This window comes from Aethalodelphis obliquidens, unplaced genomic scaffold, assembly GCF_003676395.1.
Source record: "Aethalodelphis obliquidens isolate GAN/ISIS:26980383/991018 unplaced genomic scaffold, ASM367639v1 scaffold32, whole genome shotgun sequence".
Lineage (NCBI taxonomy): Eukaryota > Metazoa > Chordata > Mammalia > Artiodactyla > Delphinidae > Aethalodelphis > Aethalodelphis obliquidens.
In genome coordinates, this window is record NW_020837976.1 from 20,137,008 (window position 1) to 20,152,882 (window position 15,875).

The 15,875-nt window shown below is 33.3% G+C and overlaps 1 protein-coding gene across 5 annotated transcripts in view; it reads left to right on the forward strand.

Annotated features, from left to right (window-relative positions):
* Positions 1 to 15,875, forward strand: part of PIK3C3 (phosphatidylinositol 3-kinase catalytic subunit type 3) — a 157,737-nt gene that overhangs the window by 42,816 nt on the left and 99,046 nt on the right. For all 5 annotated transcript variants that reach the window (XM_027127842.1, XM_027127843.1, XM_027127846.1 and 2 more), the window contains exons 5-7: positions 8,917 to 9,003; positions 10,982 to 11,077; positions 13,702 to 13,773. In XM_027127842.1, coding sequence (XP_026983643.1) covers positions 8,917 to 9,003; positions 10,982 to 11,077; positions 13,702 to 13,773 — 255 coding nt within the window. The remainder of the gene's footprint in view (positions 1 to 8,916; positions 9,004 to 10,981; positions 11,078 to 13,701; positions 13,774 to 15,875) is intronic.

Genomic DNA, 15,875 nt, shown 5'->3' on the forward strand with positions numbered 1-15,875 from the left:
TGTTAGTGTTGAAAGAGTTATATTATAACCTTTAACTTGAGGGAATTTAGAGGAAGGAGATATGGGGTATTTGAATAAACACAACCCTCTATGATCATGCTGGAAAAAAATTAGTCTTGTACATGGTAGTACCAAACATTTTTATTGGCCAGTATTCCTATAAATGTGTCAAGAGAGATTTTGAACATTCACATAGGCCCTCTGAATCTGAAAGTTTTCCATCTGGTGACAAGAGTAGACTGGGTTTTTTTTGGTTTATTTTTTCAAGTGGCAGAGGGAAAAAGGAAAAAAGAAAATACAGCTTTGTCATGTTTTTCTCCTAAGATTTCCTAAGAAAGCATAAGTGTATCTGGCCAAAGCATCACCTATTGCATAGCTACTTATTTTGGAAAATCCACTTATCTTGTAACTCCCCTCTTACAGTTTCTTGATGTGAGTAAAGTTTGAAACCTTAAGCCTGTACATTTTTTTATATAGGAGTTTTTATTAACTGCATATTGAAAAGTGGCAGCTTTTAATTTATATGTTTTTTTTTTTCATTTAATTTATATGGGTTTTTAGTTGGACCCAGTTGAAAGGCCCTTGGAAGAAATAATTTGAGAGAGAACAATTATGTTGATACCTGGTTTTCATTTCATATGATTGAGTTAAATTAATCAGATGGGTCTTTATTCTTTGAGTTTATTATGAAGTAATGTAACTTTATTTAGCATCGTCTTGATAAATGCTAATCTTTTATGGTTTTCTCAACAGGGTTTTCTCCACAGTTAATTGTTCTTAAAATAACTTTAGTTTTTAAATAACTTATCTTTTGTTATTACAAGCTAACATACATCTACAATAGAAGAAGATTGTTAAAGTGCAAAGACTGTAAAAATCACCTCTAATCCTCTACTCACAATAGTCATCATTAGTATTTTAGTTGATATGCTTTTGGTAAATAAATAAATGTATGTATGTATGTATGGAATGTATGGAATGTATGTGTATTTATTTTTAATTTGGGATCATATTGTGTGTGTGTTTAAATGAATCCTGCTTTTACGCTTAATAATGTTTCAAAATTGTTCCAGGTCATTTAAGATGCTTACATAACATGATTTGTAACGACTGTCAGGTTTTGCATAGTATGGATATGCCATAATTCATTTCAGCAATCCTCTATGGTTGGCTGTTCAAAGTATTTGCAATTCTGTGCTGTTGTAAAGCCTTTATCCACTTTAAACTTTCTACTAGCTTGAAAATAGAAAGTGAGAATTGTTCTTCTAAGTTATTTTTATATGGCTCGCTTGATATGTGCTTGTATGCTGTATTTCCAAATTATCAGACATAGTCATAAGGTGTATATGGGTGCTTAAAACCAGGATCAGAGTTTGGTGTACATCTTTGAATTCTTTTATCAGTTATATTCTGTCTTATGTTCATCTTGTTCTTCATCTTGTTTTCACAGGTGGATAATAAACTCTGTGAATTACCATACCGTGTCTTGATAAACCAACAAAACTAGCCCACCTTTCATAGCATATGTGAACTTGGGCCATGTGTCTCGTATTTTGATTAATACATGTTAATTGATGCCTTTTGTAAAGATAAAGTGGGTATATGAATATGGAAGAAACTGGCCAGGGAAAAATTTGTAAAGCAGAAACCATTTTCTCTCCAGTTTCCTTTTGAGTCTGTCTCTCCCCATTTACCTCCCTACAAATTCCTAGGCAGATTTGAAATAGATAAACATTTTTCAGTTCTTTTCACTCTTCCCTTTCTTCCTTTAGGCTGTAAGTGTGGTATCTACTATAAAGAAAAATCTAGATCATGATGAACCTCAAGAAAGATGATTCCCAGTAAGCATCTTATGTATGTATAGATCTTCCTACTGTCCACCTCACAGAGAACTTGATTTACTTAAATATTTACCGAGGACTACCATCCTAGTCTCTCTTTAATACCTGGGTACATCAAACTCCCTGATGTGCTGACAAATAAGCTATTTCCTCTGCATGGAAGATTTTCATCCTGTTTGTTTGACTTACTCCTTATCCTTCAAGTCTCTGCTTTAATGTTACTGCCTGAGAGGCCTTCTCAGGAACTCCCATTATTTTCTGTCACATCACCCTGTTCATGACTTTCATATTACTGTTTCAATTTGTATATAGACATATAAGCATTTACCATATGGGCATATAGGCATTACCATACAAATGGCTCACCCCTACCTTAAGTTCTTGAAGGCAGGGAACTTGCTTCTTTTGTTCAACATTCTGTGCTTATCTCCAGAGCAGAGGACCTGATGGAAGTTTGTAACTTACAACAGCAAATTAAGTAATATATATTTATGTTGAAAGTATATAAGTACTAGGGCAAAGTGACTAAGGGCATGAATCATTCTTTTCTCCAGCTTCCTTTTGAGTGTCACTCCCTTCCCCTTGCTCCCCATTTACTCCCCAAAGCTCTTAAACAAAATTGCAGAATATACAAGCATTTGTTTTCTGTTCTATCACCCTTCCACATTAGAAGTCCTGTCAATAAATATAAATATTCATTGAATGGATAAATGCTAGGTTCTGTCAACCATTCATAGCTCTAGCACTCAAGAAGCTATGGTCTAGTAGGGCAGATACAAATAAGGAGCAAAGAACTGTGACTTGTGGTGATCATGGAAGTCTGTCTGTTCCCAGGGATAGCTATCCAGTTTGACGTTCCTTTTCTCTGCTGTTCCTCGTCTATATACAGTGTAGCAAGTTGGCCTACTTTTAGTTCTGTCCTTGGTACTTGTATTGAACACCTACTAATCTGAGGCATCTTCCTCAAGCACGTATCTGTCCTCCCATTAAATCTGATATACATGATTAGTACTCCAAGCAGTTTCCTGGGCATGTTCTTATTTGGTTCTTACACAGATTCTTTTATTTAAGTAGCTTGTAAAACCCCTTGCTGTTTAATTCTTGGAGAAGTTAGAGCTCAATAATTATGCTATTATGTCTGTGACAGTGGGCTTCTCTTCCAAGCTCTATACGATTTCTTGTGAATTCTGTAGAAACTTATGTTCCTTAAAAAGAGAGAATGACTCTTTTACTGATATCTTGACCTAGCTGCTTTCTAGGATGGGCACCCTAGTGAGGATTATCTCTTCACAAGCAATTTGAAACAGATTGTACTAGTTTTACCCTGCTGTTTAACAGAATGCAGATTTTCTCATTTGGAAGATCTAGGTCAGACCCCAAATGAAATATAAACTGTTCAAGTTCATTTGTTGGTCTTCATTATCCATAGACATTCTCAAACTGGAGACAAGTGGAAACTGCTTTGGACTGGTGAAAACCACCCAAGTCTGTCTACATAGTCATCAGCACTTATAGAGATGAAGTGACATAGATTATGGGCTAATAACAGCTGCTTACAGTTTGCATAGTGCTTTATAATTCTCTAAAATTTTTAGTAAAAAATTTCATCTAATATTAAATTATTTAATCTGCATTGAGTCTTAGAAGTAAAAGGCCTTACTGTCTGAAGAACTGAAATGGGTGGCTAGAGTGTAATATATCAGTTGGAGAGTTGTAAGAGCTTATTTTGGAGGGGAAGGCAAGGCCTAATCATTTAGGAATTGTGATAGCTAATTCTAGACTTTACCTGATACCTAAAGTCCAGTCAGGAGCTAGCTTTGCCATCTTCAAATTCTCTCCCCTTGCTCTTCTGCAATTGAGCAATCTACTGTATGCTTAGATTGTCCAGTAAATGCTGTGCTAGCTAGTCTCCAAAGGTGACCCTCAATGAAATATGCCTCCTGATACTCACGCTTCCATGTTGGATCTGCAGTAGCTCTGTGACTCATTTTAACTAACATGATGCAGCTGAACTGATGCTATGCCTGTTCCAGGGCTAAACTTTAAGACAACTTGAAAGCTTCTGTTTTTTGCACTTTTGGGGAATAATGAGCCACCACGTAAGAAGTCCAGCTACCTAGTTGGAGTGACTATGTTGAAAGACTACCTGGAGAGGGAGCAGCACTGAGAGTGCCTTCAGAAAGAGAGGCCCCACCACTCTGGTTTCCCACCTGTGCCCATCCTTGCCCATGAAGGCGTTGGAAATGTGAGTGAAGCTATCTTGGACATTCTAGCTCCAGCTACCACATGACAACAGTCTCATGAGAGAAGACTGTTAGACTAAGAGAAAAAAAATACCCAAATGTCCTCAAGAAAATGACTTCTTGATGTCTCCAAGAATCATGAAAAATATTAAAATGAGTGGCGTTTTAAGGCACTGAGTTTTGTGGTGCTTTGTTACATAGTATCAGATAAATAGCACAAGTAGCTAGGGGACATTTTGAGTGGTAACTTTTTAGTGCAACAGAAATTATAAAACTGATTCAAGCAGAGAAATAATCTAGAAATTCTGCTGTCAATCTCAAGAGTCTGGTGTGAGACAAACTTGTAAACAAACAGTCATAGCATAAGTGGTACCTCTCATTCTGCAGTTGCTTTTGCATTCAACAGTGTCATAGTGATGTTTCCTAATGGGGTATATGGATTTTTCTTTCTTTTTGATTATAGTATTTCTTAGTGTGTGTGCCATAGTTTGCTTAATAGTTCCCACTATTGATAGACATTTACATTCTTTTATGTCTGAGTTTTCCATATTGCAAACAGTGATGCACAAATATGAATATATCTCAGGTAATTTAAACTTGTACTCCAAAATGGCTTTACCAGTTTATGGTACTACCATCCTTGACCATGCATTCTTTGGTTGTTATTTGTAAGGTTGAGAATGGTCATCTTTTACTATTCAAATACAGAAGGTAAGAATATGCTATATAGGAAGTAATATTTATTGGCAGCAAACATGAATTCTGGAATTAGTGAAATGCCTTCAGAAAACTTTCGATTTGTCTGATTATTTAGTAAGGGAGAGAAAAATGCCCAACACATTCTGCCACATCTAAACTCAATATGCTATTGTCAATTTTTTCCTCAAAGGAAACTAGTGGAGAATCAGCTACTGTATCATAAATATGAAACGTGTGTTTAAAAAATTACAGAAGTTAATTAGACTTAAATCTTTTACTATGAATGTATCAATAGAGGAGATAGCAAAGACTGATAGAAGAAGTATGAACTTTATAGACCTGGGGTTTAAATCCTAGCTCTGCCACTTCAGTGTGGTAGTTGATGTGATATGACCCTTTATATTTTTATTCATTTAAAAAACTAGTTTGGAACATGTGGCAAAATGAGTGAGAATATAATTCTTTATAAAGACTGTATGGAATAATACTACCTATCATATTTTGCATCCATTATTCTATTTGAATTTTGCTAGCAGAAATAGAAATTAATACTTCTTTTTGTACATGAGGGTTCAAAAATGACAGAATTCGAAAATGGAGTGCTAGGGTTAGAACCCTGGTCTAATGGCTCCTAGTTTAGCACTCTTTCCTTTAGGTCACATTGCCTGGTGTTCTTTTGGTTCCCTTGTAACTAATTCTTAGTGTTTCCATGTTAGTGTATTTATCTAATGTTCCACCAGAGCCAGCAAAATGTTTAGTCCCTGCTTTGTGAGTAATAGTGGTAAACACTTTTTTTTGCCTCATCCATTTTCATTTAGAGATTACCTCAAGTGAAAAGGAATTTGTTATTCAGAAGAAAGCTAAGCTGATAATATTTTTATATTACAGTGATCCTCAGACTTTTTGTATGAAGCTACTATTTTCATTTCTGAAATAGTATGACCATGTAGTTGTGATAAGAGTCCCTTAGTTGAGGAATATAAAGAATATTGACGAAGATTTTTAGTTCTGTGAGAGAGATAATAATTGGTAGAAGTGTTTGGCATCCTTGTAGGAATACCATCATAACTTGTATAATGGAAATGAAGACAAATCATAAAGACAAGCTACCACTGAAGTCCTTAATGCTCAGTTTTGCTTTATGCTATGAATTTGTTTAGAAAGAAAGAAGGGATTTGATACATGAATAATGCTGATGTTTAAAATTACACTTTCTAAGACAAAATCTAGTTTCAGTTTGAGGACCTTGGAAATTATCTTGAATTCTCTGTATATTTGAAGGGTCAATGTATTATTTAATTTGTGAAACCAAGGGTAGGTTAGTATGTAAGACCTTCAGAGGGTTCTACCAACTGCAACTCTAGAAATTCTTTTACCACTGGTTCTTTTATTACTGTTAATTATTTCATTACTCCTTCTTAAAAGTAAAGTACACATGCACACTTATGTGCTTAAGTCTTAGAGTAGTAAATTATAGGCTCCAGAGAAACGCCTTATGTATGTAACTTTGTTATTTTTCATATTGAGATGTGAAAAAAATAGTTTATTTCCAATTTGAAGAACTATCATTATAATTCTCTCCCTTTGTAGTAATCAAAATGCAAGAAATATAGAACATGGAGATACTTTCAGGAAAGGCTTCATTATTTTTTAGCATGTTTAGATGGCAGATTGTAGACCATTTAAAATTTTTTGTTTTTCTGTAAAAACTATGATGATTCGTCTCTAGCCAAGTCCATTTCTTATCTTGATAGTTTTGTGTGGCTTCTGTTGTGTATAGGAATGTATCAAATGTGAAGGTGACATAACACTTCTTTTTTTGATTTTTTAGATTTTTTAAAGATTTTATTTTTGTTGAACAGTTTTACATTCACAGCAATACTAAGAGGAAGGTACAGATATTTCTCATATACACTCTGCCCCAGCACATGCATAGCCTCTCCTATTGTCAACACCTCTCACCACAGTGGTACATTTGTTACAATTTGTTACAATTGATGAACCTATACTGACAACTCATAATCACCCAAAGACCATATACCTCAGTGTTCTCTCTTGGTATTGTACATTCTATGGGCTTTGACAAATGTTTAATGTCATTTGTCCATCATTATAGTATGATACAGAGTAGTTTTACTGCCCTAAAAATCTTCTGTGCTCCACTTATACATCCCTTCTTCCCCCCCAACCCTGGGCAACTAGTTATCTTTTTATTATCTCCATAGTTTTATCAATACCTTTTCTTTAGTTGTAATCATACTGTACCTAGCCTTTTCAGATTGACCTCTTTCACTTAGCAATGTGCAAGTAATGTGTACTTAAGGTTCCTCCATGTCTTTTCATTGATTGATACCTCCTTTCCTTTTAGCACTGCATAACATTGTTTGAATGTATTCATTTATCCATTCACTTGGTGAAGGCCATCTGAATTGCTTCCAGGTTTTGGTTATTATAAATAAAGTCGCTATAAATATCCATGTGCAGGCTTTTGTGTGGGCATTAAGTATTCAACTCCTTTGGGTAAATACCAGGGAGGGCAATTCCTGGACTGTATGGTAAGAGTATGTTTAGTTTTGTAAGAAACTGCCACACTGACTTCCAGAATGGCTCTACGTTTTTGCATTCCCACCAGCAATTAATGAGAGTTCCTGTAGCTCTACATCCTCACCTGCATTTGATGTTGTCAGTGTTCCAAATCTTGGTCATTCTGATAAGTGTTTAGTGATTTCTCATTGTTTTAATTTGCATTTCCCTGATGGTATATGATGTGGAGCATCTTTTCACATGCTTATTTGCCATCCATATCTCTTCTTTGGTGAGTTGTTTATTAAGATCTTTGGCCCATTTTTTAAATCAGGTTGCTTATTTTCTTGTTGTTGAGTTTTAAGAGTTCTTTGTATATTTTGGCCAACATTCCTTTATCATATGTGCCTTTTGCAAATATTTTCTCCTGGTCCATGGCTTGTTTTCTCATTCTCTTCACAATGTCTTTCACAGAGCAGAATTTTTTAATTTTAATGAAGTCCAGCTTATTAATTATTTCTTTCATGGATTATGCCTTTGGTGTTGCATCTAAAAAGTTGTCACCATACCCAAGGTCATTTAGGTTTTCTCCTGTGTTATCTTCTAGGAGTTTTGTATTTTGCAATTTACATTTAGGTCTGTGATTCATTTTGAGTTAATTTTTGTGAAGGGTGTAAGGTCTTTGCTTATATATATTTGTTTGCATGTGCATGTCCAGTTATCCCAGCGATATTTGAAAAGACTCTTTGCTCCATTTTATTGCCTCTGCTTCTTGGTCAGAGATCATTGACTCTATTTATGTGGACTTTTTCTGGACTCCATTCTGTTCCATTAATCCATTTATCTATTCTTTTGCCAGTACCACGATGTTTTGATTACAGTAGCTGTATATTAAGTCTTATAGTTGGGTAATGTATAGCTTCCAGTTTTGTTCTTCAATACTGTGTTGGCTATTATGGAGCCTTTGCCTTTCCATATAAACTTTAGAATCAGTTTGTTGATATCTACAAAATAACATGCTGAGATTTTTTTTGTTTTGTTTTGTTTTGTTTATGGACTAGGATTGCTTTGAATCTATAAATCAAGTTGGGAAGTACTGACATCTTGACAATATTGAATCATCTTACCCTGAGCCCATTAATTTACTTCTTCTTTGATTTTGTTCATCAGAGTTTTTTAGTTTTCATCACATAGATCTTGTACATATTTTGTTAGATTTATACCAATTTGATTTTTGGGAGGCACTAATGTAAATGATACTGTGATTTGATATTGTGTTTTTAATTTCAAATTTTACTTATTGATTGCTGGTAACAATATATAAGAAAGAGATTGACTTTTATATATGAACCTTGTATCCTCCTTGCTGTAATTGCTTATTAGTTCCAGGAGCTTTTTGTCCATTTAAAAATATTTTCTACATAAATGATCATGTCACCTTTGAATAAAGAAAGTATTATTTATTTCTTCCCAATCTGTATATCATTTATTTCCTTTTTCTTTGCATTAGCTAGTACTTCCAGTGTCATGTTGATGATCATTTCCATTCTTTATCCTCCTTTCTGTGAGATCTATCTCTTAAAATTTTCTGCATTATATATTTTTTGCAGCTCACCAAAGCTCATCGACAAGGTCACATGGTGAAAGTAGATTGGCTGGACAGATTGACATTTAGAGAAATAGAAATGATAAATGAGGTGGGTTGTATCCCTCTTTTTTATTTCAAAATATTTTCTCCAGAATTTTAACTGAAAAAATTTTTAGAAGAACTATTTATTGCCAGGTATCTCTCAAATGTGGGAGCATTGAGGATTACCTCTAGTTGTGAGGTTTATGCTAATAAAAGGAAAGCTTAGGATATCTGCCTTTCTTATATTTTAGTGTTCTCTTGAACCCTGAAATAGGTAGTGGATATCATAAGTGTACTAAATATCATATAAGTGAAGCCCATGTTAATCTTGATGCCTCGCTTGTATGTTCTCTCTTTCTCCATATGGCAGTTTATGTCCAAGTTGATTGGATAAATCTGTCAACATAGTGTCAAAACAACCTCTTCACTTCAGTTACCTTAAGTCATCAATAGCAATTCCTCTCCCCAATTAAGATATTCCTTGTCTTATTTAGTACATATAGGGCTGTGCACACTTAATGAGGTTACATGGTTCAAGTAATTCGTGTGCTTTCTTGATCTTGTGTATTGGTCCAGAATATGTTCAATGAAAAGATGGCTTCAGTGAAACTGTTTACAAAAGTTAGAACGACAAAAAAGTTTTTTATGTACACTAGCACTGAAATACTAGATGTTTGGCCTAACACTCTATGTCTAGAGAGCAGAAATAATGCTTATATATTAATCACATTAGGAGAGAGGAATAGCAATTTTGTGAAATGCGTAGCTTATAGTGATCACCACATGGCACAACTGACTTGATTTGTGTTCTTTCAACAGTTTTCAGCAGGTGGAAAGAGAGAAATTTGTCATTTTACAGTGAACACTTAGAAAAATAAAATTTTGACATTGTTCATTTTTTAAAAACAAATTAGTAGTGTCTAACAACATTTATATTCAGTATGAATACTGGGCATCTTTTCTAAATGTATTCATAATACATTCTTATATACTGAAACTGGAAGAAAATTTTACTTTTTTGAATTTTGATAATAGTCACATTCCAAAAATAGTTTAATCAAAATGCTTTTTTCTTTTTCCTATTTTTAATTAAAAAATATTTTTAATTTTTCTGTTCTTCAACTTAGATACCCCTGGGTTTAGAAAATGTAACATTAGAGCATACTTTGCCCATCCTTTTTCACTCACTCTATCTGCACTCTTTAAAACATAGGAGGCTATCTATTATCATACTAGATTATAATATGCTTCATAAAGCTGAACAGTTTAAGTGACCTCCTTAGATCTTTATGATTATATACATATAGATTTAAAGCCATTTTTCAAACTGTTTTGGGTCAGGACTAATCACCCTTTTAAATTTAATTTTATTTTCACTTCATTATTAACATAATATTTGCTTTTTTAAGGGGACACATTTATACACACAATCAGCATTTTATATGTTGGGGAAGAAGTAACTATTCCCAGTGTATTTAAAGTGTATTGATCAAACTTTACAAATGATTACAAGTTACTTTAAGACCGTTTATAAATTGTGAAAAACTTGTAAATGTTTTATGTGTTAAGCTCAAATGACCTCTGTCCTTAGTTACATGCACTTTGTTTTACTTTTGTTTTTTTGTTATACTTATATTAATTTCTACAGTTAGATTAGTCCATATGGTTTAAGGGTGAACTGTTCTTTGCTTAAAATTATTAGAAATACAAATTTTTTTTTAAATAAAATAATTCTCCTGCAAATGTATATGAAATACCTTTAAAATGTTATATAATAGAATTCATACTACTGAATAAACCAAAAATGTCATTAAGTTTGAGGAGGGAGTTATAAGTGAGTAGTAGACACTTCTGGATAAAACAGTAGTGCTGTATATAATGAAATAGTAGTACTGTGTAAAACTGCATTTATAATAATGAAATAAAATTTGTTACAGTTTAAATTATATTTGATAGAATCCATGTATTACTGAATTGGGAATAATGATACAAACTGAGGTTGAAGAAAATCATTTTTCATAAAAAATCTTGTTTTTTTCTTTTAGAGTGAAAAACGAAGTTCTAATTTCATGTACTTGATGGTTGAGTTTCGATGTGTCAAGTGTGATGATAAGGAATATGGTATTGTTTATTATGAAAAGGTATTTTCCTTGGAACTGTTTATGGTCTCTAAAGTAGAAGGGACGGGAAACATTAAAAACAATTTACCGTTTTTCCTGCTGGGATGAATTCTTTGGCTGCAGAATGGCAGCAGACAGCTGTCAGCAGCAGCTGTTTGTATATACACAAATCAAATCATATAGCTACAACAAGATTACAAAAGCTGATCACTCATGTAATGCAGTTCTGGGTTATAGAATTCAATAAATATACAAGAGATTAAAAACTTTTTGATTAATTGTTCTGTAAATTGGCAAGTAAGACATTAAAGCAGTAGCTTCATTAACAATTAGTGTCCATTTGAAAAGTAGAAAGAGGGAATCATATGTTTTATGTGGTAGGCTATTGAATGGTAAGGGTATGTTTGTTATTTGAATGTGTATGTAATGTGTTGGAATTGTATATGTAACAATTCCAACATAAGTATGCTTATGAAATACCTTATAAATGTTCATTTATATAATATATGCAGAATTAAGAAAACCATGTTATCAGTAGGCTGAGTGGTAATGAATATGAAGTTATGAATTTGCTCTGGTCTGTTCATTACCAAAAGAAAGTAGTTATATATTTGATATCTAGCTACTTGAAAAATATCTGTGCCTTAAATGCTTATTTATGGGTCTTCATTTTAGTACTACAGAAATAATAGTATGCATAGTTCAAAACCACATAAATTAGGTACCTTCTGTTATTTTGGAAGTACTGAGACAAGTGCTTATGAGGACAGTGCGAATCAGAATCAGTGTGAATGAGGACAGACTTTCGATACATGGCATAATAGAATAATATTTCTTCTAGCATAGAGCTAAGCTATATGCAGTTTATTTGTTCATTAGAAGCAGCACTTTTAAATTACCTTTACACATTAGTGTTATTTGTTAAAGTTGTCACAAGTGACTTTTTAAAAATATGTTTTATAACTATTAAATTACTATTTGAAAGATGTTTTCATAATGAAGGTTTAGGGTTTGTATAGTTAATTTGTGATCATTTTTCTGGTACTTTTCAAGTTAATGTATTTTTCCCTTTAGCTTGTACCCCTTCCTAAAGTAAAAGGTTAGGAAAAGTGAACTTGTTTCAGCTTTTTATTTTATAAATAACACTCTCTGGGGGAAAAAAAAGATAAGAACGTAGACTATTTAATATTGTTTGCTAATTCATTAGAAAGACTACATTAAAAAGGGAAACGTAGGTGAGTGAAATTGTTTTGTTACCAATACATTCTTAATAAAATCACTTTTTACATTTTTACTATATGTAATTTCATTAAAAGCAATATTTCCTGCCTATATGGAGTTTATAGTGCAGAACCATGGTAATGGTGATGGTACTTTCAATCATTAGAGACTTGAAGGATCTTTTGAAAGACAGCTTTGTTGATAGATGAAATAATAACAGAATAGAAATTAGAAGAATTTCAAGTATTTTTGAAAAGGTTCTTGACCCCTTTCTACTGCTTCTTGAAAATTGCCCATAAATTAATGCCTGTCTACCTACCCTGTCATATTTCCACTTAGTGTAAAGATTGCTGGGCCAGTGTATTGAATCTAATGGAAATAGACTTTCTTGTCACCTGTCTTTTGTGACAGATAGCCTTAGTGAAGATTACTTGTCACAGTTGGGCTGATAAATGTGTTTTCTGATGTTGTGACTGAGAATCAGCTTGTTAAACAATGGCTGTGGGAATTTGTGTTTTTTTCTAGGACTCAATTACTGAACCTAAAGTAAAGTCACAATACTTGCCTTCTTTCAGTCTCTCCTGATTTTGTTGTTCATATTTAAAATTGAAAATATGCTAGCATTTGGAAATTGACAGAAAAATTTGACGCTAGGTGTACAGTTGTGAGGAAATGAATTTCAACCTTAATTAGTTTATCCTTTTCCAGGATGTATGTAGTGATATTTATTATGCAGAATTACCTTTCTTGCCTGAATTGGATAAAAGTAAAAGCCAAAATTCTTCAAAAATGATAATACCAACAAAATAAGACAGATTCATTTCTTAAGAATTGATGGATTGATTCTTGCTATTCAAATTTGCATTGCGTTAAGTATCCTCTGAGAAGCAATGCTGCTGAGTTTCTAGTCGTATGTAAGTTTGAGTAATGTTAACCCACATTTAAAATTCTACTTATCTGAGTGGAACTTAATTGTGATAATTTGAAAAATTACCAAAATCCACTTAGTAGTTTTTGCAAATGATGTGACAGATCCATTGTGCCATATTTTAATTATACTCTTTGGTTTCTTGTTCTCAGTTTGAAAATTAGGACATACTATTTTGACTCAGTCATTGTAAACAAAGTTTAAAACAAAATCCGGACAGAGACAATCTACTAATTTCCAGACCTCATATCTCTAAAAACTATAATACAGATTTTTTTTATTGTTAGAGTTTATTTTTCTCAAAATATTTTATCAGCAACAAAAGGTAAAAAATAGATATGTATTTTTAAAATATAGTTGAAAGAAGATAATATTTTAAAGGGAGGAACGATGTTCATTAAAAATTAAAATACATTAGAGTGCACATGATCATGTATGACGTTTTAACCATTTGGTTAAAAATTTTTTTTTTTAAACTTGTTATGCTGTAATCCAGGATGGTGATGAGTCATCTCCAATCTTAACAAGCTTTGAGATAGTGAAAGTTCCTGACCCTCAGATGTCTATGGTGAGTCATTGTCAAATTTCTTATGAAAATTCTTTTTTCTAGAGTGATTATGAGTTAGATCCACATCATACACTTTCTTTTTAAAAACTATATCTGTAACTACATTGGTTATTTAAAGGTGATTCATAAATTCACTTCAGCTATTGATATATGTAATCAGGTTCAGATGGAATCTTTGCAAAAAATATTAACACCTTCAAAAAAGGTCAAGATAGTATAGTGTTGGGGAACCATTTTTTTGAATTATTGAAAAAGCTATGGAATGTAGTCTTGAAGGACTTGGGGTAACAAGTATTTGAAAGATTGTCATCATAACAGAAGGGAAATTTATTTATACCAGAAGATAACACTAAGATCAATGGATGGAAATTTTAGGGAGACTGATTTTGTTGAAAAACAGGGAAGATTATTGTAGCTACTAGAACTATTCAATTTGGATTATGGTGTCTTGGAGGATTTTGATATACCTGCATTGGATTGTTGAGATGATAGCTCTCTCAGGAATAAGAAAGAGGAAGAATTCCTACTTTGCAGCAGAGATTTAATTTGATGACTTCAGATTTAGAAAGTTCCAGGCATAAAATCCTTATAGCAACATAATAGATACTGTGATATTTACACTTAGAATTCATTTATATCACTCTGAACTATTTTCTCCTTATTTTATACATTTCTAATTAGATTAATTACCTTCCTAATCACAACAAAGTAGATAAAAAGTAGTACATGGGAAGTTGAAAACATGATGACTGGAGTAAATACAGTTCATTAGAGCAGGAAGTAATGGCTGATGGCCTAACATCAAAGGAAGAAATAGGGGGGAAAAGCGAATAAAAAGTTAGAAAACAAAGGTCACTCGGGAATCTTAGAAACAAACACCTAAGTACCTTCACAGATCCTATGCCTAGCATAATAAAATAAAGTTAATAGATCTAAAATTGACACCGTGGATTGGAAGAATCAACATTGTGAAAATGACTATACTACCCAAAGCAATCTCCAGATTCAATGCAATCCCTATCAAACTATCACTGGCATTTTTCACAGAACTAGAACAAAAAATTTCACAATTTGTATGGAAACACAAAAGACCCTGAATAGCCAAAGCAATCTTGAGAAAGAAAAACGGAGCTGGAGGAATCAGGCTCCCTGACTTCAGACTATACTACAAAGTTACAGTAATCAAGACAGTACGGTACTGGCACAAAAACAGAAATATAGATCAATGGAACAGGATAGAAAGCCCAGAGATAAACCCACACACATATGGTCACCTTACCTTTGATAAAGGAGGCAAGAATATACCAGGGAGAAAAGACAGCCTCTTCAATAAGTGGTGCTGGGAAAACTGGACAGCTACATGTAAAAGAATGAAATTAGGTCACTCCCTATCACCATACACAAAAATAAACTCAAAATGGATTAAAGACCTAAATGTAAGGCCAGACACTATCAAACTTGTAGAGGAAAACATAGGCAGAACACTCTGTGACATAAATCCCAGCAAGATCCTTTTTGACCCACCTGCTAGAGAAATGGAAATAAAAACAAAAATAAACAAATGGGACCTAATGAAACTTCAAAGCTTTTGCACAGCAAAGGAAACCATAAACAAGACCAAAAGACAACCCTCAGAATGGGAGAAAATATTTGCAAATGAAGCAACCAACAAAGGATTAATCTCCAAAATTTACAAGTAGATCATGCAGCTCAATATCAAGAAAACAAACAGCGCAATCCAAAATTGGGCAGACGACCTAAATAGACATTTCTCCAAAGAAGATATACAGATTGTCACCAAACACATGAAAGAATGCTCAACATCATTAATCATTAGAGAAATGCAAATCAAAACTACATTGCGATATCATCTCACACCGGTCAGAATGGCCATCATCAAGAAATCTACAAACAGTAAATGCTGGAGAGGGTGTGGAGAAAATGGAACCCTCATACACTGTTGGTGGGAATATAAATTGATACAGCCACTATGGAGAACAGTATGGAGGTTCCTTAAAACAACTAAAAATAAAACTACCATACGACCCAGCAGTCCCACTACTGGGCATGTACCCTGAGAAAACCATAATTCAAAAATAGTC